Source organism: Pelecanus crispus, chromosome 25 (genome assembly GCF_030463565.1).
Source record: "Pelecanus crispus isolate bPelCri1 chromosome 25, bPelCri1.pri, whole genome shotgun sequence".
Lineage (NCBI taxonomy): Eukaryota > Metazoa > Chordata > Aves > Pelecaniformes > Pelecanidae > Pelecanus > Pelecanus crispus.
Window position 1 is genome coordinate 161,016 of NC_134667.1, and position 27,463 is coordinate 188,478.

The 27,463-nt window shown below is 57.0% G+C and overlaps 1 protein-coding gene across 1 annotated transcript in view; it reads left to right on the plus strand.

Moving 5' to 3' along the window:
• The first annotated feature begins 235 nt into the window (after positions 1-235).
• LOC142595929 (maestro heat-like repeat-containing protein family member 2B) overlaps positions 236-27,463 on the plus strand; it is a 33,986-nt gene continuing 6,758 nt past the window's right edge. Inside the window, exons 1-35 of the mRNA XM_075724802.1 lie at positions 236-362; positions 835-974; positions 2,905-3,027; positions 3,581-3,746; positions 4,146-4,244; positions 4,797-4,948; positions 5,336-5,479; positions 6,015-6,107; positions 6,627-6,696; positions 6,808-6,921; positions 7,407-7,480; positions 7,816-7,935; positions 8,970-9,077; positions 9,273-9,432; positions 9,797-9,837; positions 10,130-10,271; positions 10,978-11,030; positions 11,467-11,574; positions 11,822-11,941; positions 12,142-12,264; positions 13,101-13,259; positions 13,488-13,610; positions 13,928-13,995; positions 14,362-14,497; positions 14,603-14,698; positions 15,166-15,270; positions 15,496-15,619; positions 16,265-16,374; positions 16,815-16,967; positions 18,444-18,640; positions 18,890-19,052; positions 19,348-19,541; positions 19,953-20,090; positions 25,332-25,441; positions 25,890-26,116. Coding sequence (XP_075580917.1) covers positions 236-362; positions 835-974; positions 2,905-3,027; positions 3,581-3,746; positions 4,146-4,244; positions 4,797-4,948; positions 5,336-5,479; positions 6,015-6,107; positions 6,627-6,696; positions 6,808-6,921; positions 7,407-7,480; positions 7,816-7,935; positions 8,970-9,077; positions 9,273-9,432; positions 9,797-9,837; positions 10,130-10,271; positions 10,978-11,030; positions 11,467-11,574; positions 11,822-11,941; positions 12,142-12,264; positions 13,101-13,259; positions 13,488-13,610; positions 13,928-13,995; positions 14,362-14,497; positions 14,603-14,698; positions 15,166-15,270; positions 15,496-15,619; positions 16,265-16,374; positions 16,815-16,967; positions 18,444-18,640; positions 18,890-19,052; positions 19,348-19,541; positions 19,953-20,090; positions 25,332-25,441; positions 25,890-26,116 — 4,380 coding nt within the window. The remainder of the gene's footprint in view (positions 363-834; positions 975-2,904; positions 3,028-3,580; positions 3,747-4,145; positions 4,245-4,796; positions 4,949-5,335; positions 5,480-6,014; positions 6,108-6,626; positions 6,697-6,807; positions 6,922-7,406; positions 7,481-7,815; positions 7,936-8,969; positions 9,078-9,272; positions 9,433-9,796; positions 9,838-10,129; positions 10,272-10,977; positions 11,031-11,466; positions 11,575-11,821; positions 11,942-12,141; positions 12,265-13,100; positions 13,260-13,487; positions 13,611-13,927; positions 13,996-14,361; positions 14,498-14,602; positions 14,699-15,165; positions 15,271-15,495; positions 15,620-16,264; positions 16,375-16,814; positions 16,968-18,443; positions 18,641-18,889; positions 19,053-19,347; positions 19,542-19,952; positions 20,091-25,331; positions 25,442-25,889; positions 26,117-27,463) is intronic.

The following is a 27,463-nucleotide window of genomic DNA, read 5'->3' on the forward strand; positions in this document are numbered from 1 at the left end:
CAAGGACAGAGCTGGGAAGGGCTGTCTGCAGAAAGTCTTTGCTAAAGCTATTTGAGGACCATGAGTGAATTCAAGTGATGGAGAATGGGGAAATCCTGCATTTCTGGGCCTGTGGGGGTCCCCAGGGTGCTGCCGTGTGTGGTCCCTGCCCCATGGTGTGTCCCCAGCATGTGTCCCTGTGACCTTGTGTCACAGCAGCCCTCTGTGAGGTGCCACGCCCCACAGGGGGGTCACAATGGCCAGGCTCTATATCTTCCTCCTGGGGCTGGTGCTGCCCCAGTTTCTCATGGCTTTTGCCCAGAGAGAGCAGTGCACTGATCTGGGAGATCCTGCTGCCATGAGGAGGATGAGAGTGCTGAGAGGTGAGGGGCTGGTGGGAGGTTAGGGGCTGACGCCTACTGGAGGCAGTGTCTGTCCCAGCCAGGTGCTAGGGGCTGCATCCCCATCACCTCTCATCTTGCTGCCAGGCACCTCTGAGAGGGCTCTGGCTCCATCCTCTCCCTGCCCTCCATGGGGCAGCTGGGGACTGCTCAGAGACAACCTGGCCTAGCTGTCTCTTGTTGGGGCTGCCCAGCCCTCCTGGCCTCTCCTCACAGAGCCCCATGTCCATCCCCTCTCCAGCTTGGGGCCCCCTCACTGAACTTGCTCCAGCACATTGCTGCTGTTCTGTCACTGGGGAGCCCAGAATGGGCCCAGTCCCCCAAGGTGGTCTTCCCAGTGCTGCAGTGCGGGGAAGACTCTCTCCCATCATCCCACTGACTGCCCTCCTGCCTCCTTACCCCTCCTTGGTGTGAAGCCCTGCAGCCAGCAATACTTTTCTTTCTTTTCTTCCAGCTCTGTGCCCATGCATATGTTCCCAGGCCAGACCTGTGCATTCTGAGGATGGAGGCAGGGCAACAGGGACTGTCCCTGTGGCCATCACTACCTTTGCGGCCGTTGGGACTTCTCTGCTAAAGCAGCTGCAAGACCATGAGGTAAGGCGGGGCGGGGGTTGAGGGCTCCCCTCCTTGCCCCTGGCTTCCCCAGGGAGCCAGGGCAGAGGGGGATTTCACCTGACGGCACCTCTGCACTCCTGCAGGCTCTTTGTCCCCAGGCGCTAATCCTGCTGCTCAAGCTGGACTAAGGCCACTGTTCCCCACTCCTTTCCCCAGGAGCTCGCAGCACACTCCTGGGCAAGGCAAAGCCTCTGGCATAAATCTCAGCATCTCTCCGGCACCTTTGTCCAAGTGTCCAAGGCCCCTCCTTAGCTTTGGTTTGGGAACTGTCCCAGAACCAGTGCTCCTGCCAGTGTGAGGAGCAATGCTGTGCCCCAAGGTGCAGAGTGCTCGTGGCTTCCCCTCCTCGGGCCATGGTCTCGTTCCTGTCCTGGTTTCGGCTGGGATAGAGTTAATTTTCTTCCTAGCAGCAGGCATAGTGCTGTGTTTTGGATTTAGTAGGAGAAGAATGTTGATAACATGCTGATGTTTTTAGTTGTTGCTGAGTACTGCTTATGCTAGTCAAGGACTTTTTCAGCTTCCCATGCTCTGCCAGGCGCACAAGAAACTGGGAGGGGGCACAGCCAGAATAGTTGATCCAAACTGACCAAAGGGCTATTCCATACCATATGACGTCATGCTCAGTATATAAACTGGGGGGGGTTGGCCGGGGAGCAGCGACTGCTGCTCGGGAACTGTCTGGGTATCGGTTGTCGGGTGGTGAGCAATTGCATTGTGCATCACTTGCTTTGTATATTATTATTACTGTTATTATTATTATATTGTTGTTATTATTATTTTACTTTATTTTATTTTAATTATTAAACTATTCTTATCTCAACCCAGGAGTGTTTCTCACTCTTACTCCTCTGATTCTCTCCCCCATCCCATCGGGGTAGGGGGAGTGAGCGAGCGGCTGCGTGGTACTGAGTTGCTGGCTGGGACTAAACCACGACAGTTCCCAAGCCTTCCCCTTTGTCACAGTCTCTTTGGAGCTCTCAAATTTACAGGACAACATACTCCCTGATCTAAATTTTATTTTATGAGCTCATTAAGAAATACACTACATGAACTCGATGAACAGGGGTGCTCAATCCCCTTTTGCCCAGACTAGTCTATCACATGAATTCACTTCTTAACCGGTCAAGTCATAAGTTTCAAAACTTACAACCCATAACTCTTAATGTAGTGCACCTATGAGCAAAAAAAAAGAATTATTTACCTAGCCGACGGTGAGAGGGCTCATCCCTCCTCCGTCACAGTGCAGGGATCCCCTCTATCACACCAGGAAGCATGAAAGCTTCAGCCGCTCAGCTGCTGTTGGATCCGCTTCAAAAGCTTTTTGAGTAAACTGATGTTTTATACCCTCCAGCTTGGAGGTTTGGTCTATGCCATTTCCATAAAGTAGTGGACTCTGAGGAAACTGCTAGACAAAAGACAATGCCTGCCGCAGACAGCAATCTGCAGGTGATAATGGCTGCATCATGGCCCTTTAGCTCTTTCTGGCCGCCTGCCCTGCCTATATGGTGCTCTTGCTTTGACCTAATGGTGCTGCTCCCAGTATACATGAGGCCTTAGCATGAGCTGGGTTAGCCAAAACCTAGGCAGGAGTTGAGTGAACAGTCACACCCTTCCTCGCCTGGCACTTTCCCTCTGACCTCCACCATCCCCCATCCTCAGGAGTGACTTCCTTGGCTCCTGCACGGCCATTTACCCTGGTGGAGTTGATCTCCCTATCTGGCTCTCTGCTAGCATCAGAGGCGCTGCGGAAGATCTTAGTGTTGCCCATGGCTGTCCTGACTGATGCCTGCAGCTCGTACCTCGTGCCCATGTCACACAGATGATTTGGGGGGCAGCAGGTCTCTCTCGTGGCTCCCTGGAAAAGAGGGCAAAGCAAGTCCCATCACTCCCCTTTGTGGTCTGTCCCCAGGGTGACCGAGTGGAGACATACCGGGAGCTGGAGAGGATCTTGCAGGGAGATGATGGCTGTTTGACAAGCGGTGTCGTGAACCGCCTAATAGCAGAGGCATCCAGTGACATGCGAGCAGCCCAGGTGAGCTTGTCCTCTTTCAAGGCCACCAAAGCAGCCTGCCTCTGCCCCTGGTTTGGGGGGAAATACAGAGTGGCGCAGAGATGTTCCGTGGTTATTCAGACCCAGAGGAGGTCCTAAGGGAAGAGATTCTGGGGACTCGTCATTACAGGGAATTTGGCGAGGGGATGCAGAGAGCTGTGCAGACACGCGGACTTGGGGCTGTTTCTAACTGAGAGAGAGCTGGGTTCAAGCTCAAGGTTATTCCTCCTGCCTTGAGGAAGAGCCATGGGAACCCACCAGCCCCACAGAGAGGTCCCAGGGGGGTTTCAAGTCTGCAACAATTTGTTCCTGGCATCTCCATGGAGAGGAGCCAGTGGCACGGGGCTGTGCCGGGGAAATGCCTCCCTTGTCTTGCAAGGGAGCTACTCGCCTACCCCAGGGAGCAAGAGGCAGCAGCTGCCTGGCCCTGAGCACAGCTGCCCCAAGGGGTTTCACAGAGGACATGGGGTCATTCAGCCTGTCTGAATGCCTCAGCCTTTTTCTTGGGAGTGTTTAGCCTGTGATGCTTTTGCAGGGTGTGACAGGTGATGTGAAGACGGCCGCTAGCGATGTCCTGGTGGCTCTGGCCCGCTCCCACTTCCACTTTGTCATGTCTGAGCTCCAGAGCCACCTGAAGGCCATGGGGAAGGTCCCTGATGAGACTGTGCTCCTCACCTTGGGCAAAATGGCCCGCAGCTATGGTACGGCACCCTCGGCCTCCTGGTTTGGGTAGGGGTCTGTGATAATAGCGAGAAGGGATCCTCCCCCTCCCTAAACACTCTGTGTTGAACTGGGGGGCTATGGAGTTGCTGTGCCTCCTTGCTCCAAGCCAGGGCCAGCTGGCAGCTCTGCCTTACCAGCCCAATCCCAGTTCCTGAAGGGTGGGCACCTGTTGGAAACAAACCCGTGGGGTGTCTGTCCCCCACTCTCCTCCCCATTTCCCCAAAGGGCTTTCCTGTGTTCCCCTTGGGGAAGGCAGCCCTCCCCATGCCCTCTGGCATGCCCTGCATGGCCCAGCAGCCCCAGCCTTGCCAGAGATCGACCCCAGTCTCCCATGTCTATCACTGACCTTGGTCCCTCTGTCCCTGCCTTCTCTGCAGCCCTGCGGTGCATCCCCTTCATGGGGATGACGCTGCTCGCCCTGCGCACTGTGCTGAGCCAGGTGGGGAGTGGCCAGATCTTGCACGTTGTCTGCAGTGGTGAGTGTCAGCTCCTTGGCCGGGGCCCCTGGGGCAGGGCTGGGGTGGCCTTCAATGCCTTCATGGGATCTCAGAGGGAACATGGTGGGTGCAGCCTGCAGCGAGGTCAAGCCTTGGTATTCCCAAACTCCTGTGAGTATGCAGAAGGAGAGGGGAAGCCCAGGAGGTTCCTGAGGGCAGGACATGGTGGCGCTGCACAGAGGAACTCCTAGGTCCCTTTCCATGGCTTCTGTTCCCCTGCTTTCCTCTGGGATTAAAATCCGTGCTCTGAAAGGGCATGTGTGTGGGGAAGGGAAGGGGCTGCAGTGAGAAATGCTGGAGGGGAACAGGCCATTTGAGGAGGAGAAGGTGCAAGAGCGAGGAGGAGCGAAACAATGGGGTGTTTGAATCCAGATGCCTCAAGAGCACAGATTGCCCTCAGATCCAGATCTGGTCCTGGGCTGAGCCCTGCTGGAGCCTGGGACTGTCCTTAAAGCAGGCTTGGGCGTGGATGCAAGGGACCGTCCCTGCTGCAGACTCTCACATGCTCCCTTTTCCTTTCTCCTGGTGCAGTTCTTGAGCAATGGTCAAAAGCAGTCAATACATACTTTGGCAACCGGGAGCAATGCCCGTTCCCTCTCAAGGGGGTAGCACACTTCTGTGAAGCCATTTACCCGGTGTTCCGCTATGTGGTGGTAAATCGGCTGGACTGCAAGGATGAAGAGGTGAGAAGTGCTGCTTTCCACGCCTGGGTCCACAGCAGAGACATCCACGTTGGTGGGTCTGTCTGTGCTCAGTTGGGTGCGAGCAGAGGGGCGAGGGGAGGGAGTGGTCTGAGTGACAAGGCACCCCAAGCCAGGAGCCTGTCGGCACCGTGCCTGAGACTAGGGGCTCCCTGGCAGGAAGCAGCCAAGTCCTGGGGCCTTTCTGCAGGAAGGGTGGGGTATCAGCATGGGGAAGTGCTCTTTCCTCTCTGGAGTGAGCCCTTCTCCTGCAGGGCAGAAAGGAAAGGAAACCCCTCCCAGTGGGAAGGACAGACTGGTGTCCAGGGGATGCTGAGCACTAGGCAGACCTTCAGCCCTCTAAGCAGAGCCTCTCCCTTCTCTCTTCAGGACAAGCAGGCTGTCCTCGGGGCAGTGGCTGCCATGATGGGGGTCCTTCTGCATGAGGAGCAGCACCGAGAGCATGCCTGTGAGCAGCTCCTCTGGCTCCTGCACCAATACCAGGAGGTCCGAGACACCTCCCGGGTCACCAAGGTGAGGTCTTGCGCAAGGCTCAGCGTGGCTCCTGGGGGGCATCTATGAGAGTGCCACAAGGTGCTGGGGAGCTGTGGGGTGCCAGGAGGAGCTGGGACGCCCTTAGAGAAGGAACAAGGAGATCAGAGGAAGCCTGAGGCTTCCTGGGCTCTTTGGACAAGAAAAGAGAAACCCAGGGGGGCACGAGAGAGGCAAGAGTCCCTGCGGCTCATCTTCTCAGGAAATGAGGCATTGCCACCTCCCTGGGGCTCTGTGTGCGGAAAGAGCTTTGCCCTAATGCCCAGGGCCATGTCCAATCCTGTCCAGTGAAGGGCAAGGTCTGATGAGTGGGAAGTGCCGGGAAACTGAATTGTCAACACTGGGCTCTGTTCAGAGGAAAGAGACCCTCCTGATGCTGCAAGCAAGAAGCCCCATTTAGGAGGGTTTGGGGCTTTCCCTGGGAGCTGGTGCTAGGGACTCCCCTTATCCCAGATGTGCTGGGTTTCTCCTTTCCCAGGTGCCTTTAGCCTCCTCTTCCTCCCCTGTTCTCTTGTAGAGCCTGAGCTATGTCCTGGAGATACTGGAGGGAGTTCAGACGCCCATCCCACAGGGCACAGCTCTTGCCATCAGCACCGCTGTGCACCGCCAGGTAAGGGGAGCCTGCGCCCTGCCGCCAGCCTGGGGCCTGCACACCTGATTGCCATGGAGGGGAAAGACCTGCTGGCTGGCAGGGCAGGGCAGGGCAGGACAGGGCAGAACCTGGCAAGGTGTCCCTCCGCCAGGACTTTCCTGCAGGCCAGGAGGATGCCAGGATTTGTCACCTAGGTGCCACCTTAAGGCTGCAGGAGGCCTGATCCTGGCTGTTTGGAATGGGCCTGAGGGGCAGCCCAGTTCCCACAGCAATTTCCCTCTTGGCCAAGTTGCAGGCGGACTCTGGAGCGCTGGCACCCTAAGGGCAGCCTTTTAACGCTGCTCAGTCTCAGCTCCTGGGCAGCCTGGGCTGCTGCAAACCTCTGTGTGTGCCCGGGGCCACTGTGGTGTGGGCTGGGTTTTGGCTGTGGATCCTGTGCCCAGAGTGCCCTGGGAGAGGCGAGCAGAGAGCACTGTTTCTTTTCAGTCCCTGTCAACACTGATGCGACTTTCTCTAAAATGGACCTTGTTCCCACAGCTCTCTGATGTGACCAAGGAGCCTGGCCCAACCCATAAGGCAGTGCTATCCCGCTGCATCATGCTGCAGGGTAAGGAGAGGAGGCTGGGCGATGCCCCGCCGTGCCATGGCAGCTCTCTCCCTGTCCTTGGTGGTCAGGGGCAGCTGCCTGCTAATGCAGAATGTGATTTCTTCCCCACAGCGCAAAGCTGCCCTGAGGAGACGGTTGTGTTTCTACACTCCCAGCTGAGCGGTGGGAGCGAAGCCAGTTGCGTGGCAGCCCTGGGCCTGCTGGGAGCCCTGGCCCACTCTGATGGTCAGTGCCACGGACCAGGGACACAAGGCAGGGGTTGGGGCTGCTGGGCTGAGAGCAGGAATGGGCTGAAAGTGGTGCACCTGCACCCAAAAGGAGCTACAAAGAGCAGCTCCCCCAGCAGAGCTGGCACCCTGCAACAAGGCTCAAGCACTCCCCCAGCAGTTAGAAATGGCGGCACACCAGGGACGATGCTCCAAGCTCAGTAACACGGGCAGGCTGGCGGGTGGGCTGGTGTGCACAGGAGCTGCTTGTATCCACGCCATTTGTCTTCTCCTCTGTGTTACCATATTACCATAGCTTTCAGTCCCTATAAAATAGCTGTGCCTGTAGAAACAGAGTTGCTCTGGCTATGCCACTGCCTCCTGTGAAGTCAGTCAGACCCCACTTTTCTGTCCCGTTGGTGTGCGAAAAACTTGGTATCTTCAAGGGATCCCTTCTGCCATCTAGGCTGTGCCTCAACGCACACCTCTCTGTATGTCTTCCAGCACCTGCGACAAGAGAGAAGCTGCCCCAGGTGGTGGAGGCCGTGCGATCCGTGTGCAACAACCCCAGTGCCCAGGTGAGCTGGTTTGGGAAGGAACAGTGCCACCAGGGGAGGCAGAGAAACCCTCGGGGCAGAGCTGGAGTGCCTGGGAAAGCGCCAGCACGTCGCCCAGGTGGTGGGTGATGGCTCCTCCCCGGGGAGAGCTGGCAGAGTGGAGCAGGCAGGTTGCTGTGCTCTGTGGGGCAAATGCCCATCCAGCCTGGTGCTAAAGCCCAGCCCTGGTGCCAGGAGTGAAAGCTGCTGCCGTGCACTCATCATCTCTCCCTGAGCCACAAAGGCTGCCCCCAAGCAAAGGCATCTTCCTTTTGGATTTTGAACAGGAGGATCGTAACCGCACTCTCTCCTGGCAGGTGCGAAGGGCAGTTCTGGAGTTCATCAGGGAGCTGCTCAGCTCCGGCTCTGAGAGCCGCTGGGCATGGGATGTGGTGGGGCACATCTTCATCGAGTTCAGACGGACCTCGGGCAGACTGGTAAGGGCAGAGCAGGACACTCAGAGCTTTGACCGGTGCCTTGACTGCGCTGAGAGCTCCTGCAAGCATCTTTGGCCATGGAGAGCTCAACGCTGCAGGGCCATCAGGGTTGGCACTGCCATCGGAGTGGCCTCCCAATGGCTGTTCCTTGTGGGCGTCTGTGCTGATGTTGGTGGAGATGTCAGTGGATGATGTGGGTTTGCACCCGGGCATGCCACCCAGGACTGTGGGGCTGCCTGCACACCCCATGGGCTGAGCTGTGCCCACAGGCGCCTTCTGCAAAGCCACCTTGCAAAGGGAGGGGCTGGTAGGGACAGGATCCTTCATCCTTAAATGCTCATGGACAATCAGCAAAACACAGCCAGTGCAGACAGGTGGGCCTGGCTAGAGGAGATTTCTGTGGTGTTCTTGTGCCCTAGCCCTCCAAAACACACCCTGCCCATCCAATAGCAGTCTGGGGGCCTGCATCCCTTCTGGCAAGGGGACAGGCCATTTGGCCATCCCTTCCATGAGCATTTCCAGCTGGGTGCCCAGGAGATGAAAGCTGGGGATGGCTGAGCCTCCCACTGACTTGCTGAGGATCTTCCCTCTGGCTGAAGCTTCCCTCTAGCTGGGAGATCTGTGTGTGTCACTTTGCTCTGAGGCTTGGGGAGGCTCTGCTTTGGGAGCAGGGCAAAGGAAAGGGCTTCTGCGTGCTCCTCTGCATCTGTCGGGCTGAGCGTGCTCCTGCCAGGGCTGGCACCGAGTTACAACAATGCTGAAGGGCACGTTCCTCACCTCTGCTTTGCTGGCATGAGAGCAGCATTTAGGCCCTGGGGGACTGTGCAGACAAGCAGCGTCGCTCTCTGCTCCCAGGCTTCCAGTCCTTCCCAGGGTCTGGGACCTGGTCCTTGAGCTGGGTCCGGCTGTCCTTGTTCCCCTTTCAGGAGATCAGTGCTGCCAGGAGGCTGGCACAGGACCACTGGTGAGTTGTGCCTGAGCTGTCTCAGTCAGGAGCCGAGAGTAATGGGGATTTTGCCAACTCTGTCTTACAGGTGGCAGGAGGCCTTTTTGCCTGCGAAACCCAAGAGGATGGAGCTCTTCAAGCCCTGTGCATGGACATCCTGAGCTCGCTGGATGTCTCTCTGAGAGGGATGACCAAAGTAAGTCACCCTCTGCCCTGCTGCTGTGGCTTCCTCTTGCCTTCGGGATGTTTTTCCTCATGCACCCCCATGCCCTGAACCTCTCCCCTCATGTGTGCTGAAGTGCACAAGGCTCAGGGAAACGCAGACCACCCTTTTTGTCTTTGAGCTGAGTGGAAATGCCAATGTGGCAAACTGCCCGCTGCTTCTCTGCAGCTCCTGTGGCCAAGGCTGCTGCAGTACGTGGTGCCAGCCCAGTACAGCGGCATGCTGATCCCGCTCTCCTGCTGTCTCCGAGCCCTAGTTGAGAGATGGGAGAGAGCAGGGTGCAAGGAAGAAGAGGAAGATCTGGATGGCATGGACTCCCAGGAGCAAGGTAGGAGCCCCAGTGAGTGCGGCTGGGTTTGGCCAGGGGCCGGGCCAGCCTGTGTCTCCCTGCACCCCACCAGCCCTGAGCAGGAGCCCAGGAAAACCAAAGGGTAGAAGCAGGTGCTGCTGCACCTTGCCCGGTGCAGAGGCCTGGCTCTCCTGCTCGCAGCACTCTGCTGGTGAGCCAGGACTCATTCCTGGCCATGAGCTGCCTTCATCTCATGCTGGGCAGCCCTGGGGAGCCCCCCCGGGCCAGCGCTGTGGCAGTGCAGCTGCTCGCAGCCCTCAGCCCTGTGTGGGGCATCGGAGGTGCACGGGGCAGAGCACGGTGGGGGCTTGTCGGCTCACCCAGCCTTTCTTCCTCCCCGCAGCCCAGCTGCCGGCTCCCCAGGCCCTGTTGACTCGACTGCTGGTGAGTAGTGGGGCCCTGGGGAAAGAGCTTTTCTGGCCAGGGGTGGTGGGAGAGCCCAGGGCGGATGTGCTGTTAAGGCCAGTGCTGGGAGCCCCCGAGGAGGAGGCAGCATGCCGAGCCTGCCCGAGCCCATTGGGGATCCCACTCTACTCTTGGGGCTGGCAGCACCCCAGGTGAAGCCATCGGCTGCCTGCTGCTGGCCGAGTGGCACCAGGCTCCCTCCCTCCCTCCCTCCCGGGAGAAGCTGTGGCTCTGGCAGCAGGAGTGACCCTTCTCTCCTGCCCTTGCCTAGGTGGTGGCAGCGGCTCCTTACGCGAGCAGCGAACGCACAGTCGCTGCCTTGCAGCTGCTGCAGGCTCTCCACGGCTGGATCCACAGAGCCTTGGGGCCAGTGTGGGCGACTGAGATCCCCCTCCTGCTGCAGTACCTGGAAGGTAAAGTGCGGGTGGTGAGGGAGAGGCTGGGGGTGGGGGGAGGAAAATGCAGCTTCTCAGCGTGATGGAGGAGAATTGTCCTCATGTCCCCAGGACTTGCTCTGTTGCCTTTCCTGTTCCAGGGAGCCAGCACTGAGGCTGGGGGCAGCTGACCCCTGGTGTCAATTCAGCCCAGGGAATGGGTGGGGCCATTGATGTCTCCTTGGATGGCAGGTCTTGGTGGCACCTCCATGTCCTGCCCAGGATGGTCTTTGGGGGAGGGACAGGACTGGTGCTCCTGGAGCGGGTGCAGGCCTTGGCTTTGGAGGACCAAGTCCCCAGGCCAGGCCAGGTTTGTAGCAGCCGTCCTTGGCAGTAGCCTGGGAGAAGGGCTACAAATGGGCAGAAAGCGGTAGGTCATTAAGGAGAAAATGCGTGTTGCTGGTGCGTGCTGTGTCTCAGTGGCTGGAGTTGTTCTGGGAGCTGCCGTCAAGCAGTGGGGATCAGCTGCGGTCAGTATGTCCTTCCCCAGCTTGAATCAGTGGCCCTGACAGATGCCCCTGGGATCCTTCCTGTGTCTTTGGCCTCACAAAGACTTTGATGTAGGTGCCTTCTAGCCTGATGGCCTGGGACTTTTGGGCGGTCTGACCGCAGAGGAGACCACAGGGCTTGTCTTTGGTGTGAGCTTAAATAGCAGCAAGAGCTTTTGCTTCCTCTTGCTTTCTAGGAAAAACCGAGAGCTCCGTGGACTCTGCAGAGTGGGAGCACCGTGTGCTTAAGGTACAGCATCCTTGCGGGGGTGTCAGAAATAGAGGGGGAGAAGAGGGAGCAGACAAACTTGTGGGAGGAAGCTCGGGGCTGCTTGTGTAGGCAGCAGGAGGTGGGGGTACCTCATGAGCACCCTGTGCCTCCCCCCGCAGTAGGTGCCTGCCCGCTCAGAGGAGCTGCTGTCTGCACACCTGCCATGGCTGATGGCTAATGCCCTCTAACGCTGTGGCACATGCCTTAGCACTGCCTCCTCCTCTATGTCTGGTGTGCTGGGGGGTCTCGCCTGAGGTGTTAGAGGAAGAGGGAGGCTGGCGAAAAGAGCGTGGGGTGGGGGAAGAGACTGCTGTTCCCAGCAGCTCTTCCCCAGCAGCATCCCGGGACATACGAGTGTGGAAAGGGCCCTGGCCAAGGGCAGGGGAACACTCGCTTCCTCTCCTGTTCACCCCAGTTCCTGCGAGCATCGCTGGAGCCCATTGAGGACAAGGCCTGGACTGTGGGCCTGAGCCAGGAGCTGAGCCAGCAGCTGGGCAGCTCTGCCCCCAGCTCCTGGGAGAAGGTGCGTCTCCTGCCCCGTGCCAGGGCTGGGGCCGGCGCCACTGCTCTGCCCACACAGGCGGTTTTCACTGCTTCCTGTTCCCTCACCCTCAAAAGGCACTTTCCCCAGGCTGCCCCAGTGGCTGGCTACAGCCTGACACCGCAGCCGGCCCTGCCTGCTCCCGGGGCGGTTGGGTCCATCTGGGGCCAGCCCTCTCCTGATGGGTCGGGCCGTGACTGCATCTTGGGTTTGGCCTCTTCTCTTTCAGTTTTTCCTGTACAAGGCTCTTGGGACAGCGCTGGCAGCTTGTCGGGACCTCAGACACGTCCAAGGGCAGGTGCTGAGGTTCCTCCAGGAGACAAGCCCCGTGGAGCTGTCTGAGGCCCAGGTGAGGTGATGCTCATGTCCTGAGCATGCCCTGCCTGTTCCTGGGGGAGAGGGCGGGCTGCTGCTGGCCCGGCTCCATATCTCCTTGATTTCCACATCGCTGCCGTTTCCCCCTTGCTGCAACATCTTGTCAGGCTATTGTCACTGGCCACAGCCAAGTGCATGGGCTGGAGCCAACTCTCTGTTTCTCTGTGGTTGCAGGGAATGATTTCTGTTGTGTCCCATGCTGCCGAGAGCCACTTCCACTTGGTCCTGGACACAGTGACTATGTTCTCTGCCGCTTTCACCAGAGGCTGGTTCTATCAGACTTCCACGGGCTGGAAGGTAAAGGCTCCAGGGTTCTGCTGCTTGGCTTTCCTTTTTCAGCCTTATTTCCACTTCCACACCTGCAGCAGCCAAACCGGGGCAGCTGCCTTCAGATTAGCCCTCTTGTAAGAGCTACCTGAGACCTGTTTTTCAGAGGGGACGTCCTGGCATTGGGGCCCCTGAGGTGTCTTTGGAAACGATGGGCTTTGACACCTGGTGGATCAGAGCCACCCAGCTGGGGCAGCTGCAGTGGTTCCTTGCTGGCAGCCACGTTGCCCCTGACTGAACTTCAGCAGGAGCTAGCAACAAGATGGGGTGGGCACAGTGTGACCCTCTGTCCCTTCCTCAAAGCTGAGGGCCAGGAGCAGGAGTCTGGTGAGGTCTCGCTGGCTCTGCTCCCCACCTGGGGGCTGTGGGGAAACCTTTCTGGGCAGGGCACGGCCTTGCAGAGAGAGCAGTGCAGCCTGGTCTGGGGAGGCAAGCAGACTGGGCTCCTCTGCGCCACTGACCTGCACAGGCTGGGCATCTCTGAGCAGGACCATGACAAGCAATGTCAGATACCTTTCCACTGAAAGGTTCCAGACAGCTCCCTGACCTCTCAAATCAGTGGTAAAACAGCCAGCAGCGTGTGCAATGCTGGCTGCACCCTCCTCCCCATCCCCATGCAAGAACCCAAGCTGCAGGATGGGAACAGCTCCCAGTCCCGGAGCTCCCGCAGCTCAAGGAGCAGCTTGGGGAGCTGCTGGGAGGTGCCCAGGGAAACAAGGAGCTGGTGAAGGTGCCGGAGCAGGGCCTGCTGCAGGAGCCCGCAGGAGTCTCGGGGCTGATGTCTCAGGGCATCTCTGTCAACACAGGTACAGCGGTGGAAGAAGGAGAAAGCCCAGGGCATTCGTGCTGCTCTCATGCGCACCTACAGCGGCATTGCGCTGCATGCCCCCAAGGAGCAGCTGCTCACCCGTGTGGATAAAGAAATCATGGGCAACATCCTGCGGCTCTCCAGAGCCAAACAGAGGGTAGGAGCATGGAGCACACAGGGCGGGGATGCCTGGGTGCCCCAGCTCCAGCCCCTAGGGGCTGGGGCATACCGAGATGGATGGTCTTTTTCTAAAGATCCCCCAAGGAAGGGTTTGTCCTCAACGTACAGATCCAACCCCCCCTTTTGGTTCCCCCTGCCCATGCTCACCTGCCACCTCTCAGCCCTTCAAAGAGTTCAAGGGGTGCTTTTCTGTCTTTGGCCTCAGGACTTGCAGCTCAAGCTCGCCCTGGTGCAGAGCATCACTGAGGTCAGCTGTGCCATCCAGGCTGTGGGCGACTGCAGCAACTTTGAGCTCTCCTCAAAGCAGGAGGCAACGCAGACCCTGCTGGTGAGCGCCCGTAGCCAGGGCAGTCACATGGGGGGGTTTTGGGCTGTGCCATCAGACTGGTTTCCCCAGAGGCACGATGGACTCTTGACTTCATGCGAGCTCCTGCAGCTGTGTCCTGAGCCAGTGGGGCTGCTGGGTGCTGGTGCTAGCTGGCTGCGGAGCAGGGTCGCTCCTGTGGTGCCTTTGGGGATCCGTGGGGGTGACGGGGCAGTGTCTGCCCAGGCCTGGCAACAGAGCCTGTCCCCAGGGGAGGCAGGAGGGCTGTCCCCTGTCTCTGCCTGCTGCCAACTCTGCATTTGTCTTTCTGGGACTTGCAGGACTGGATAAAGGGGGAGCCCTGGGGCTCCCTAGTGTATGGAGTGTTTCAGGCCCTGGAGGAGTTGAGGTGAGGTCTGTTCCCCGGGCTCTGGGGACTCCCATTGTACTCCATCCCAGCTGGCTGGGACAGCCCCAGTGGCCTTGAGCATGGGGCCGGGAGCTGCTGGGGCTGTGGAGTGGGAGGGTGTTCCCCATTTTGGGTGTCTCCAAAAGAAGGGAGCTCCAGGGAGCCCCCTTAACCTGCGGGTGGGAGGTTGCCTGCTGCCTGGGATGTGGCAGGAATTGCTGGAGCTGAAGGCAGTGCTTGCTGGCATGGGCTGGGGGTGTTGGATACAGGGCCCTTGTTTAGGAGGAACCCAGTTGTGCTTTAAGCCGCTCTGGAGAGAGCTAGTCAATCTCCTTTCTCTTTTCTCTTCCTTTTTCCTCTGGCCAGCAAGCTGAGGCCACCTCTGAGCAGGGCGGAAAATTGCAACCTGCTGGCAGTGTGCTGCCAGAGTGTCTTGTCCTATCCTTCCAAGGAGTGGATGAACAAGAGAAGGAAGATAGTGAGGGCAGCTGTGAACATGCAGGTACCCACTGGCCACTGCCTGCCCACCTCTGGGTCAGGATGCCACCTCAGTGCGCACTGGTAGTCCCCATGATGCAGAAACTCAGCTCTCCTTTCCTGCTTTCAGGTTCTGCACAGGAGAAGCATGGAAGATCTGGGGCATCTTATAGAAACCCTTCTGGAGGCAGAGGAGACCTCTGCCTGCTTTGATGACGTGGTCCATGTGAGTAGTCATGGGGCAACAGGGAAAGTGTTGCAGGGGCAGAGAATCGAGGCTTTAGAGGGTGATAGGAGGTGGATGCCTTTCCTATGGGAAAGTGGGGCTTTGGCTCTTTGCTCTGAGAGTGTGCATCTGGCTGGGGCCAGGGGCTGAGCTGGGGGGTGGGAGCGCCTGGCCACTGCAGCCTCAGGACAGGCAGAGAAGTAGGCCCTGCCAGAGGGAAAGCCAAGAGCCAGCCCTGAGCTGGGAAAGAGCAGCCTGGGGGAAGGCCGGGGAGGGGAGATGCTGGCAGGGAAGCAACACCTGCCTCAGGGCAGAGGTGGCTGGAGAGCGCAAGGCAGTGGAGGCTGCAGTGCCAGTGCTCGGTAGGGCCAGGGGCTGTGCTGGGAAGGGGCCAGAGAAGGACGGTGGGGGGGGGGATCTCAGGGAGAGAAAAATGCCGGTTGTGAGAGAGATGCACCCTGCCTCAGGTCCTGAAAGGCTGGCTCACCTCAGCCAACGAATGGGAGCGGGAGAGAGCCCTGCAGGTTTGTGCCCATGTGTTGGGAGCTTGCAAGGAGCAATCTGAGCTCATGGTAAGTAGGGATCCCCTGCGTGCTCTGGTGCCCTCTTCCCAGCATTCGTGGCCCCAGAAGGGAGCCCTGCCCAACTGGGTGCTGGGTTTCGGGGCTCCTGGGATCATGGGGCAGCCCTTCTGCCTGCCCCTCTGCCCAGTCGCTGCTCAGGGAGCAGGATGGGCGGTAGAGGCGAGCAGGTGCTGGGTCTGCCTGTGACCCTTTTCCTGCTGCTCTCCCCTGCAGAGAGGACGTCCTTGCAAGCAGTTTGGCTCCCTGGTGGGACTGCTGGGGACTCTGACCAACGACTGCCTGGCCGCGTCCTGCAAGAAGGCATGGGTCTGCCTCAGCTACCTTCTCCGAATGCAAGGTGAGGAGAGCGGGCGCTTCCCAGACTTGCTCAGCCTGATCCTCCCTCCCTTCCTGGCCTGGTGACCACTGGGGTCCCGTGGGGCCAGGCCCTGTCCCAGGGAAGGAAGGGGGAGTCAATGAGCTCAGATGTTTTTGTGCCCCCACCCTGTTAACTCTCTGCCTCCCTGGCCATCTCAGGAAGGATCTCTGGGAGAGGGTCGCTGAGTCCGACCTCCCTGGGGCATGTGTGAGGCTGGGTGGTCAGGGCCTTCCCCCACTGCTGTCTGAGAGCAGGACGTTGTCACCAATGCTGGGGACTGTCTCCCTCCACATTCAAGGAGAGACAGATGGTGGTCAGACAATTCACTTGGATGAGGGCCCTGATATTTCAGAGGGTGACGTAGGGGACACAGCTGTTGGGAGCAGAGGCTGCTGAATCCCTGAAGTCCCAGCAAACAGTTCAAGGAGGAAGAGGGCTCCTTCCAGCCCAGGATTTGTCAGCCATTTATTGGGGTCAGGAAGTCCTGCTGCACCGAGTTCAGGAGCCCTGGGTTTCCCTGTGGCCTTCACTGCCACCACTTGGGTTCTCCTTTATTGGTACCTGGGGCCAGAGGTTGGGTTTTCTGTAGATGTGACTCCTCTTTTCTCCTGGTGTTTGTTCCAGCCAAGACCATGAAGGTGGTGCCTCAGGCAGATGAGATCAGGTGCCTTTGTGAGGCACTGAACAGCCCAGACACCGAGACTCTGGTGGAGACCTGTACCAAACTAGCAAAGGTAACTAGCCCCAGACCAGCGGGGTGGGGGCTCGGCTCCTGGCCTCCTGCATGTCTCCCTGCTCCCCTCCAGAGTCTCTTACTGTCTCCAGAGTGAGCTGTTTGGAACGGCTGCTGTTAGCAAGTAGCAGGAGGCTTTGAGACAAGACTGTCCTCTAGGCCTGCTGGAGTAGATACCATGATGGGTGTGTTTGTGCGCACACGTGTGTGAGTGCTCTTGTCAGAATACAAATTTGGTATATGAGCAAACAACATGGGGGGAGGCACTTCCAAACTGGTTAGCTGCATCAGATGTAAACAGCACTGTATGCACAGCCGGAGGATCAAGTGATTGCCCCCTCCATGACTGCTGAACTAACAGTCCTGTCAAGTTTGCTTTCCTTTCCGAATTGCTGGAGCAGAGCTGTGATGCGGTCTCTCCTGTTCCTGACTTCTTTCCAGGCTGTTAGCAAATGCATCCCTCCAGCACAGGCTACGGACTTTCTGACTGCCATCCTGGACAGATTGCTGCATGTCACACCTGCACGTGCAAGAGCAGTGTGGAAGTGGGTGTTCATCTTCCTGGTGGAATGCAGAAAGGAAATACTCCAGGAGGTAAAGGAGACCTTTTTTTCCATTTGACTGTCTTTTCTCCTGTTGGCTGTTGCACTACACCCTGTGCAGTTGCCATGGGCTCAAGGAATGCTGCCTGTGTGCTGAGCCAAGGGGCTACTGATGGTCTGAGTCATGCATTAGCATCTGCTGCTGGTGTCTGCTCCAGCTGGTGACAAAGGATATGGGCACTTCTTGTCCAAAGTCTCCTGTTGGTTCAGCTCCTTCCCATGAGTGAGGCACTGGGAGGCACCAACCTTGCCCCTTGCCATTCTTCCCCTTCCTCAGGGTCACTGTCAGTCCTCCCTGCCCCAGGACCCACTTCACCCTGCTCTTTCTTCACTGGTTGCAAATTCTCTCTACTCTGAGCATTACTGGGCATGCTAGGTTTTCCACAGGTTGGGTACTTGTTCATTGCTCTCATTGCTTTCCCTGACTGTGGTGTTACCCAGCCTGCACGGTGACCTTCCTTTAGCCACCAGTTGCTGCCTGTTTGTAGCCTGGGAGCCTCTGGCCTCATGCTGTGCCTGCCCTTTCCAGGCTCCTGTTCTCCTCCTCCATTTGTGCTCTGCTGCGCTCCACTTGGGCTCTAGGGCCACCAGCACATTGCTCAGCCCGGACTAGCTCAGTGGCTGTCTGCCGCTGACAGAAGCCGGTCACAGTGATGGCAATCATGGGTGGCAGCCCACAGGATCATGCCCAGCTGAGCTAAAGCTCACCCAGCTGTTAGGCAGCTCCTGTTACAGGCAGGGCAGGGCATCCCTGTGCCATCCCTGCAGAGCCAGCGGCCGCTCCAGGCAGCAAGAGTGCCGCATCCATGGGCTGCGGCGTCACCCCTTGCTACTTCCCCAGGCACAGAGTGGGTTGTGTCTGCACCACAGGCCAGAGGTAGGCAGCTGTGGGGGAAGCTGGGCTCTTCCACGGGATGAGGGAACTGGCTGCCTCTTTGTCTTTATCATGACCACGGCTTCTAGCTGTGAAAGGCTCCAACAAACACCCTTTTCTTCAGGGGATGGTCCTCTGTGTAGCGACGGCATTGGAGTTTTGGGAAAGGAGGGCAGAGGCAAGGAATAGTGTCCCTGGAGAACTGGGTTCCTCCGGAAGGAGTCACGTGCCCTTGCACAGGCCCTGCAAGAGTGTGTTTGGTTTTGCTCTTGCATTGCTACAGACACATGGGGAGAGCTATTTAAGTGCTGGGTGTGAAATGTGTCCATGTCCTCTGTGTGCACACAGCGCACGCAGCTGCTCATACATCTGGGCCCAGGCACGTGCAGTGACTGAGGCTCTGCCTGTGAGCACATGCATCTGTGCGTGCGCGTGTGTGCATGCGTGTGCGCTATTGCCAAGAGCAGGCTCAGCTCCAGACATGAGCCAGGGTCAGACAGGGTGGAAGGAGTGAGGTTTCGAGCTAGATCTGGACTCTGTGTCGACGGAGCAGGCATTGCTCATGTGCTGAATGACTGTGTCTGGGCCCCGCAGGAGGGGATAAAGAAGGCACTGAGCCCTTCTTTCTCCTCTTCTTTCATTCAGGTGCCAAAAATCCTGAACACCCTTTACACCTACATGCAGCAGAGCACCCACAGGCCCTTCCTGCTCCATATGGTGTTTCTTCTCGCCCGCTTTCACCATGAGCCTGTGATCAGCAGTCTCCTGCAGAAAGGTCTGCCTATGGACAGGTATGTGCACTTCCCCACTGTAGTCAGAGACCCTGCAGCTTGCTTGTACTGGCGGGGGCGGGGGGGGGGGGGGGGCAGTTGAGAAGCAGGTCTTTTTTTTCTGCCTGAACAGTCTTGAGTGTTGCAAGACTGCATGCTTGTGTCTGCTGTGAGTGGGGCATTGTAAGCCCCATTGCAGGTGAGGAGGTTTGAGGGCACTGCAGGACTGCGAGGATATGGGCTCAGGGGTGAACGTCTCTTCCCTTGCAGTGACATGGTGGAGCTGTGGAGGAGCCTGGGAAGAAGCATCCTTGGGATTCAGATCCTGAGGTGCTTAGTAGAGAAACTAAACAGAGCAGGAAACAACCACCTGGGGACTCACTCCTCTGCTTGTGAGCGGCACAGCCGTCAGACTGCTCTGGAGACTCTGTCGGTACGTTCAATGGCACACACGTTTCTGCAGCTTTGCATCTGCTTTCTAACTCATATCTTGACACGAGGGAGTCAGGTGCCCTTTGCGGATGCCTGTGGAGACTCCCAGGGCACTGTGCTGGGCTGGCCTCAAGGAGTGTGGGGAGCCGGGACAGTTTTGTGCTCCTGAGCCACAAGGCTGTCACAGAAGTGACAATTGTGGACAGTAACCCCCCTGCCCCAGGCAGGCAGGGGAACCAGGCTGGTGGGAAAAGGCCTTGCCTGAACAGGTGGTTCTTGGTCATGTTTCTCTGCAGATCACCCGTGCCATCTCCGAGGTGGTGCTTGCCCTGAGGAGCACAGAGGAGCTCAGGCAACTGCTTCCCCACCTTCTTCCCAGCCTCATGAGGTGGGCCAGGGAAACGCTGGGTGAGGAGAGGCTGCTTTCCCCCATAAGCAGCTGGAGACAACTGTTCCTTGAGGGCCAGGTGCTTGAAGAGAAGCCGTGCAGGTAAGGAGCTGAAGGGGCAGATGGAGGGGCTGGCTTCAGTTCCCCTCACCAAGGCATGTGCCTTTGTGGAGCTGAGGGAGAGCTTCACCTGCCCCGCTTCCTAGATGTGGAAACCAGTAGTCATGGTTGGGTTTACTTCTGTTCCTTCATGGAGAAACTCCAGCTCCTAGGCAGGAGTATCTAGCATGGAGTCAGTCTAGGGGTATGGGTTTTCTTCTGCTTCAGTGGGTTTGGGGCATGACAAAAATGCCAGTGTTGTTAGCTGCAGTCTTGGAGGCTATGAAGCATCACTTCAGGGGTATTTAGCTCTGCTAAAGATAAGTCTTCCCCTAACCTGCTGTGATTTGAGATTTCTTTGGGTTTGTGGTGGTGGTGTTATTTTGATTTGTTGTGTTTTGTTTCTTCTGCCAGGATTTTCCTTTCAGCTATAGAGTTGGTGCTAGGCAAATGCATGGCGCAGAAATGGATGCGGCTGCTCATGAATTGGGCAGTGTGGGCTCGCCTGGAAGACCCCCTGGCTCACCCTGAGGGGGTGTGTCTCCTGAGCAGGTAAGAGCCCCAGGGATGCATCTGGCCACCTTCTGTGGAGCTGTGCGCAGGGAAATGGCTGCTGGGACCCTTCCAGTGTGCCTGGGAAGCTGTCCTGAGCAAAAGAATAGCGTCTGTGTCAGCGCAAGTGAATTCTGGAGACCCGGCCTGTGGCCTTCCTGGGCAACTGTGTGTCCCTCGCTTGTGTCCCCTGCACAGCGTCCTGCTCCATGCTGGGCTCATCTCCCCCTGTGTGGTGAGGAACCTCTTGCCATGGCTGGATTCCTCCTCAGTTAAGCTGCGGGTGAGTGCTACAGCTTTCTTTGCTGAGGTAAGGCAGGGGGTGAGGAAGGAAGGGTTCAGAGGGGTTTTGCCGAGATACTGCTGCTTGGGATGTCTAGCTCACCAGACTCACTAGCGCAAGCGGCAGAGGAGTGAGATTCTGCCATCCAGACAAACATCTGTCTTCCAACCCAGCTGAAAGAGGCAGAGCGCAAACTGAAAGCCATGAGAGAAATGGCAGAAGGAAGTCAACAGCTGGAGAAGGAACAGGAGAGACAAAGTTAGCGCTCCAGAGGAAAGAGGAGGAAAGCGAGTATTTGCAGAGGCCTCAGGCAGAAGTACACAGGGAACACAAAGAAACCCTGCAACTGTTTCGAGCCCAGCTGATTGAACTGAATGATCGGTACCAGAAGTTAAATGAACAACACCAGAAACTATTTCAGGAACTTGAACAGCTGGAAGGAGAAAGATCCAACCATATCATTTCCAGGCCATGCCAGGCTAACCTGGGAGCAGACAAGGAGTCCATCCTCCTGGAGGCTGTGAGAAAACAACCAGCAGAGCTTCGAGCATTCGTAGCTCAATAGAGCTATGATCCTTTTGATGGTCCCAATGAGCTGCCTGAACTAGTGCTTCCTCTAGTTGCTGGACAATATGTTTACATCTTTGGAGATGTGGATGGAGAGGGCTGGTATGTAGCAGAGCTGACCAATGGCACAAGAGGCGTTGTCCCCTCTAATCTTGTTGAAGAAGTTTCAGATGACGGATGACCTGATGACGCCAGAGTCTCTCCAGAGACAACTAATTGGTAGCAGGACACAGATGATGTCTGTCCTGTCTTCTCGTATCTTCTTGTTAAATCTTTTCTTAACAATCTCTCTGTGTCATCTCGCTCTCTATCCTGTGTGCATGCAAACTGAAAGGACTATGTGCCAGCTATTGGGGGGTTGGCATGGGTGGACTGGGTGCCAGCTACTGGAGTCAACCAGGGGGTGTAGGCACCCCTGGCTTGTGGTGCCAGCTACTGGCATGGGTCCCAGTGCAGCTCGTGGAGTGAGTAGGGGTTCTCAGTGCAGCTACAGGAGCGAGTGGGGGTCTTGACCACCAGGCTCTGTGGCAGGAACGGTGTACATCCTGTAAACCACCTACTGGGGGAGACCAGCATGAGTGAGGTGAGTGAGAGGCTCTGTGAGTGTCTCTATCTTCCCCAAACCTGGTGTGCATGGGGTGTGCGTGTGCATCCACCAGCAGACTTCAAGCTGGACCAGCTGGTGACTTGCAGGGCCTTGGGTCTAGGCTGAGGTATCAGGTGGGCAGAGGGTCTGTGCTAGCACCTGGGGAGATTGGCAAGTGTGGGGTGCCTGCAGGAGAAACGTGTGAGTGCTGCCTGTTTGCAGGGAGCACGAAGATGGACCAGTCGGTGAGTAGCGGACCCATGGGGTGGGTCAGAGGGCTGGGATCTGGGCAGAGGTACCAGTGGACAGAGGGGCTGTGCCAGTACGCAGGGGATCCATGAACATCTGCATGCTTGTGAACGTAGAGAGTGTCGTGTGTGCCTGCACTAGCGACCTCCTGTCTCTGCCAGCCCAAGAGGAGGAGGGGACGTGGCTGGCTGTGTTTTATGTGAGTCCTGCATGCGGGTGCTGTTGACGGCAGCACCTCATCTGCGGCAGTCTGTGTGACTGGCTGTATCAGTGTCCTCTGCGTGTGTGTGTTGGCGTGTGTGTGTGTGTGTTGGCGTGTGTGTGTGTGTGTTGGCGTGTGTGTGTGTGTGTGTGTTGGCGTGTGTGTGTTGGCGTGTGTGTGTGTGTTGGCGTGTGTGTGTGTTGGCGTGTGTGTGTGTTGGCGTGTGTGTGTGTGTGTTGGCGTGTGTGTGTGTGTGTGTCTGTCTGTCTGTCTGTCTCTCGGATGTGTGGTCAGCTTCGCTACTAGTTACCACCTGCAAGCAGAAAAGTGGCAGCTGAATCCCTCAGCCTGCACAAAGACTCCAGATCCCCAGGCTGGGCTCCAGCAGCCAGGCACGACTGTACTGGGTGGTACTGGTGTGTATTGGGCTCCAGTGGCATGGCAGGAGGGGTCCTGGGCTGGAGTGTCTGGAAGTGGTGGCCAGTCTTGACATCCCTTAACACTGTGGGTCTGTGGGGTGCATGGGGGGAGCTGAATCCCACTTCAGCCCAAAGGCTTCCAGCTGGGGAGGAGATGCCTGCATTGCTTCAGCTGAATTCCTGCCTGGCGCAGGGTCCAACCAACACCTCCCTGTCACTGCCTGTGTGTCCTTGTCGTTAGGGGTCAAGAATGTCAGTGTCCAGAGGGGAACATTTATACTTCTCATAGGCATCCATGCCCTGATAGGACAAACCACACTTTTGGAATCAGTGTCTCTCCACTCTTCAGAGAGGGACAATTGGTGATTATTTCAGTCAGCTAAAAAGTCCATTCCCCAAAGGTGACTCTGTTGCCTTTCAGGAGCTGTCAGCCCTAGAGCCCCTGGGACATCTCCAGGCAGCCCAGAAAGTGGCTGCTTTGGCTGGTCCTCTGCTGCTGAGCTGGGCCGGGCTCCTGGGATGGAGGGAGCTCATAGCAAGTGGGCAGTGCTTGTGAGAGACAGCTCTGCCCAGGAGCAGCTCCCCTGCAAAGTGCAGCAGGGCTGAGGGCAGTGCCTGCAGGCAGTGAGGGGAGAGGAATGAGGCAGGGAGAGGTTGGTGGAAGGACAGCTGGGCTCTCAGTGTGGGAGAAATCTTCACAGGTCTTTACCTGGTAGGACTCTGGCTGCAGGGCAGTGCACATGAGTATCCCGGAGGGCTCTCCAAAATCTGGTACATCCAAAGCATCTGTCAGAACAACCCTCACAGTTTATCCAGTTTGTAGGAAGACGTGCTGCTGAGCAAGGCTTCCCTGCTGCATCATCAGAGGGACAAGACATGACAGCTGCCTTCTGCCGGGTACGGCTGCAGGGGTGTGAAGCTGGGTGTACATCCAGGGGTGCCCAGGACTGTCCTTCCAAGCAGGGTCCCTGCACCCCAGGGGGCTGTGTGCTGGGGCAGGACTCTGCCACCTGCCAGGGTCAGCGCTCAGCCTGCCTGGGGAGCTCCTCCCAGTGCTGTGATGACAAGCTGTGGGTGGAAGGAGCAACCCGCAGCAGGGCAGGGTCCTTCTGCTGTCGAGAGAGTGCTGCATGGGCCAGGCCTGCTCACAGCTCCACATCACCCCCAGGACATTTCTGAGGGCAGTTTTGAAGAGGAAGATCAAGGTGGGGGTTACCTGAAAGGGCAGGTGTCTGTGCTTTGAGGATTCTCCTCTTGGTTGTCTGGGTGGGCAGTGGGAGATGGGAATTTGCACTCAGACCCCAGCTCTTGTTAGGACTTGTCTGAGCTGCTCCTTCACACCTGCACACACAGAGATGCCCCTGGGGAGTGCCTTGTTGCCAGGAGGTGTCTGAAGGGCAGAGCTGAGCACACAGCGGGTGGGATGGGGTCTGTGAACATAGCCAGGGCAGAGACATGGGGACAGAGAAACAGCAGGGACAGCTCCAGGCTGTAGAGACATGGGCAATAAGGTAGAGGGAAGTACCACCAGAAATGCCTTGGGAGAGGGGATTCGAGCACCTCCCTGCCATCCCCTGCAGTGCAGACACCTGCCCTGGAGCAACCCCCTCACCTCTCCCACCTAGCAGAGCCTCTGCCCTCACAGCCATGGGGTCTCAGGCTGAGTCACCTCCTTCGCATCCCGATCTCTGATGAGGAGAAACCCCCAAATGCCTGTATCTCTGTCCTTGCCCTGTCTCCCTCAGCAGGCGCATTGGGGCATTTCTGCATGTTTCCCCCCCTGTCCCTGCTGTGATTGTCCCCACCTAACCTGCGGTCTGTTGGCACTGCAGTGTGGGGGACTGGAATGAGCTGGCCCTCCTTTCAGGACACCCCATCTTTAGGACATTTGACTTCCCCTGGGAGTGCTGCTGGGCTGCAGGTTGCCCTCCAGAAGGGCACAGCTCTCCCATAGCATCTCTGTGTTATGTAGGAGGCCCACGGAGAAGACACCTCGGTGCTAAGGCCATGGAAATGCTGCCGGACAGCTGTAGGTGGGCAGCTGCAATGAGCCCCCTGTGTCCCCGGCTGGGAGGGGAGAGCCGAGATCATGCTCAGGTACAATGAGGTGGGCATGGAGAGTCTGGAGATCTGCACTTTGAAACCGGGTTCCTCTGCTCTCAGTAGTGTCCACTTTCTTTTCAGGGGAACATCTGAGTACAATTACCCTCCAGCTCAAAGAGGTGCCAGCACAGGGCAGCTGAGAACAGGACTGATGGACAGACTGGCTCATCTCACTCTACACTAAGGGAAAAACCCCTTTGCCTCTCAGGACCCACAAGGTTTCACTCGGAGTGCAGCAGAAATGCCAGGGATTTCTGCCTTAAAACACTCCTCAGGTGTGGTGGGGCAACAAGGACAAAATAAACAAATCAAAATCCCCAAAGCTCTGCTCTACGGTTGGGTGATTTGGGAGCGACAATGCTGAAAAACTTTTTGATATCACAAGTGGATTTGATCTGAGATCACCCCATGGCCCTATTTACCTTTTGGTGTAGGGCAGGACTGTCTCCTCCAAAGCCCACAGCAGAGCCCCCTGCTCCCAGAGACACCCTTAGTTGGCCCTAAACAAAGCTCATGAAAGGCACCTGCCAAAGGTGTTCCTGGAAATGGGAGAAGCAGATTAGGGGATTTCTTTGAGAAGCAGAGTAGGTTTTGCTCAGAGAAATCTCCCCTAACTTCTCAATGCCTTTTCTTCCATAGTCATCCACACCTAGAAGCAGCAAATGTCTAACGGCAGCTCCATCACTGAGTTCCTCCTCCTGGTGTTCGCAGACACACGGGAGCTGCAGCTCTTGCACTTCTGTCTCTTCCTGGGCATCTACCTGGCTACTCTCCTGGGCAACGGCCTCATCATCACTTCCATAGCCTGCAACCACTGCCTCCACACCCCCAGGTATTTCTTCCTCCTCAACCTCTCTCTCTTCAACCTGGGCTCCATCTCCACCACTGTCCCCAAGTCCATGGCCAATTCCCTCTGCAACACCAGGGTCATCCCCTTGGCATGTGCTGCCAGGTCTTTTCCTTTTTGATGTCAGCAGAACTGTGTCTTGTCACCATCATGGCCTATGACTGCTACATTGCCATCTGCAAACCCCTTCAACTACAGGACCCTCCTGGACAGCAGAACTTGTGCCAAAATGGCAGCAGCTGCCTGGGGCAGTGGTTTCCTCCACGCTCTGCTGCACACTGCTAATACATTTTCAATACCACTCTGCCGAGGCAATGCCATAAACCAGTTCTGCTGTGAACTTCCCCAGATGCTCAAGCTCTCCTGCTCCAACTCCTGCCTCAGGGGAGTTGGGCTTCTTATGGTTGGTGTCTTTGTGAGCTTGGGGTGTTTTCATTTTCATTCTTTTCTCCTGTGTGCAGATCTTCAGGGCCGTGCTGAGGATCCCCTCTGAGCAGGGACAGCACAAAGCCTTTTCCACGTGCCTTCCTCACCCGGCTGTAGTGTCCCTGTTTGTCAACACTGGCATGTTTGCCTACTTGAAGCCCCACTCCATCTCCTCACCATCGCTGGAGCCGGTGATGGCTGTTCTGTACTCAGTGGTACCTCCAACATTGAACCCCCACATCTACAGCTTGAGGAACAAAGAGCTCAAGGATGCCATTCGGAAAATGATTTCTTGGATGTTTTTCAGTAGTGATAAACTTCTCTCCTCACAAATGACTCCCAGGGTATCCCATTCCAGGCCTATGCTATGGTTTTTTTAGTTATCATGTTCATCATTAGGATTATCATCATCATTACTCTTCTTATTATCATTATCGTAGCTGCTATCATTATCATTTTGTGGTAATTTGTGGTTATTTTGTTCCTACACAAATGTTTAGACTCAGTTCACTTCTACTGAGGAATGGACCTGTTCTTTCTCACCTGGCGTCCATATAAATGTACATCTAACACTGGGTCAGAGGTGGCTCTCATATAGCATCTCTGTAATATAGGGTGACCTCCTCAGTGCACAAAGGTTGGGCTCATCTTCCAAAGCTGATGCCAAGAACAGGCATGAGCAACTGCTCCCCAAAAGGGCCTGTTTCTTCATTGATTAAGGAGCAAAGAGCTCAGTGTCACATTGTGACTTCTTAGACACCGAAGGCTGGATTTAAGACTAACCCGTCAATGTCTACTTACAATGGAGATGGTGAGCAGTCACCGATGTACATACCCAGGACATACCCATGCAGATGATGGCCTTGAGAAAGCAAACCTGGAGCTGCCTGGAGACCCCAGGGATCTCCATAGACAGCGTGTGCCTGGGGCAGGCAGTGACTAGAGACGCACAAAGTAAGAGATCACCCAAGGTGGAGTCGCTCAAAGCAGAAGTGCTAAACCCAGGCGACGGCAGGGAAACAAGGACTCTGGAGTCCCAGTGGAGGAAATGGGGACCCAGCAGGCACAAGGAAGGGAGAGGCAGGAGAGTCGTTCATGTCACCCTCAGACATAACTGAACATCTACTCTCCTTTCAAATGCATCATAGTCCCTTCAAGCACCTGCCACATCCACAGAGCCCCAGGGTGGGGCTTCACAGCAGTGATCCCCACCCAGCTCCCAAGGGCCAGTGGAGAGCACAAGGAGAGGGCCAGGCATGACCAGAAGATCGGAGTGGTCGGCGCTGCCTGTAGGCTGGGGGGCAGGGGCAGGGGAGGGCGAAGGGACTTCCTGAGGTTCCTCACATACCTCTTGATCTTTCAGAGTAACATGTTAGCAGTCTTACCCCCAAATCTAAACCTCCAAAACTGCTTCCATCTCCCTATTGCCGATGTTGGAAAACTGAAAAAAAAAACAAACCCAAACCCACAAAACAACTGAGTCAGGAAAGACCTTGCAGGTACCTGGTGAACTTACCTTCCCCTTGAAAAGTCCCCATCTCCAAATGTCCCCATTGTGAGCTAAAGCTGTGAGCTAGAGCTGTGAGCTAGAGCTGTGAGCAGCCCCATCCCACATAACACCCTCCAGGTGGAAGAATGACCCTGCCCTGCCAGGGCTTTCTCCTTCCACCCAGACCTTCTCCCTGCACCAC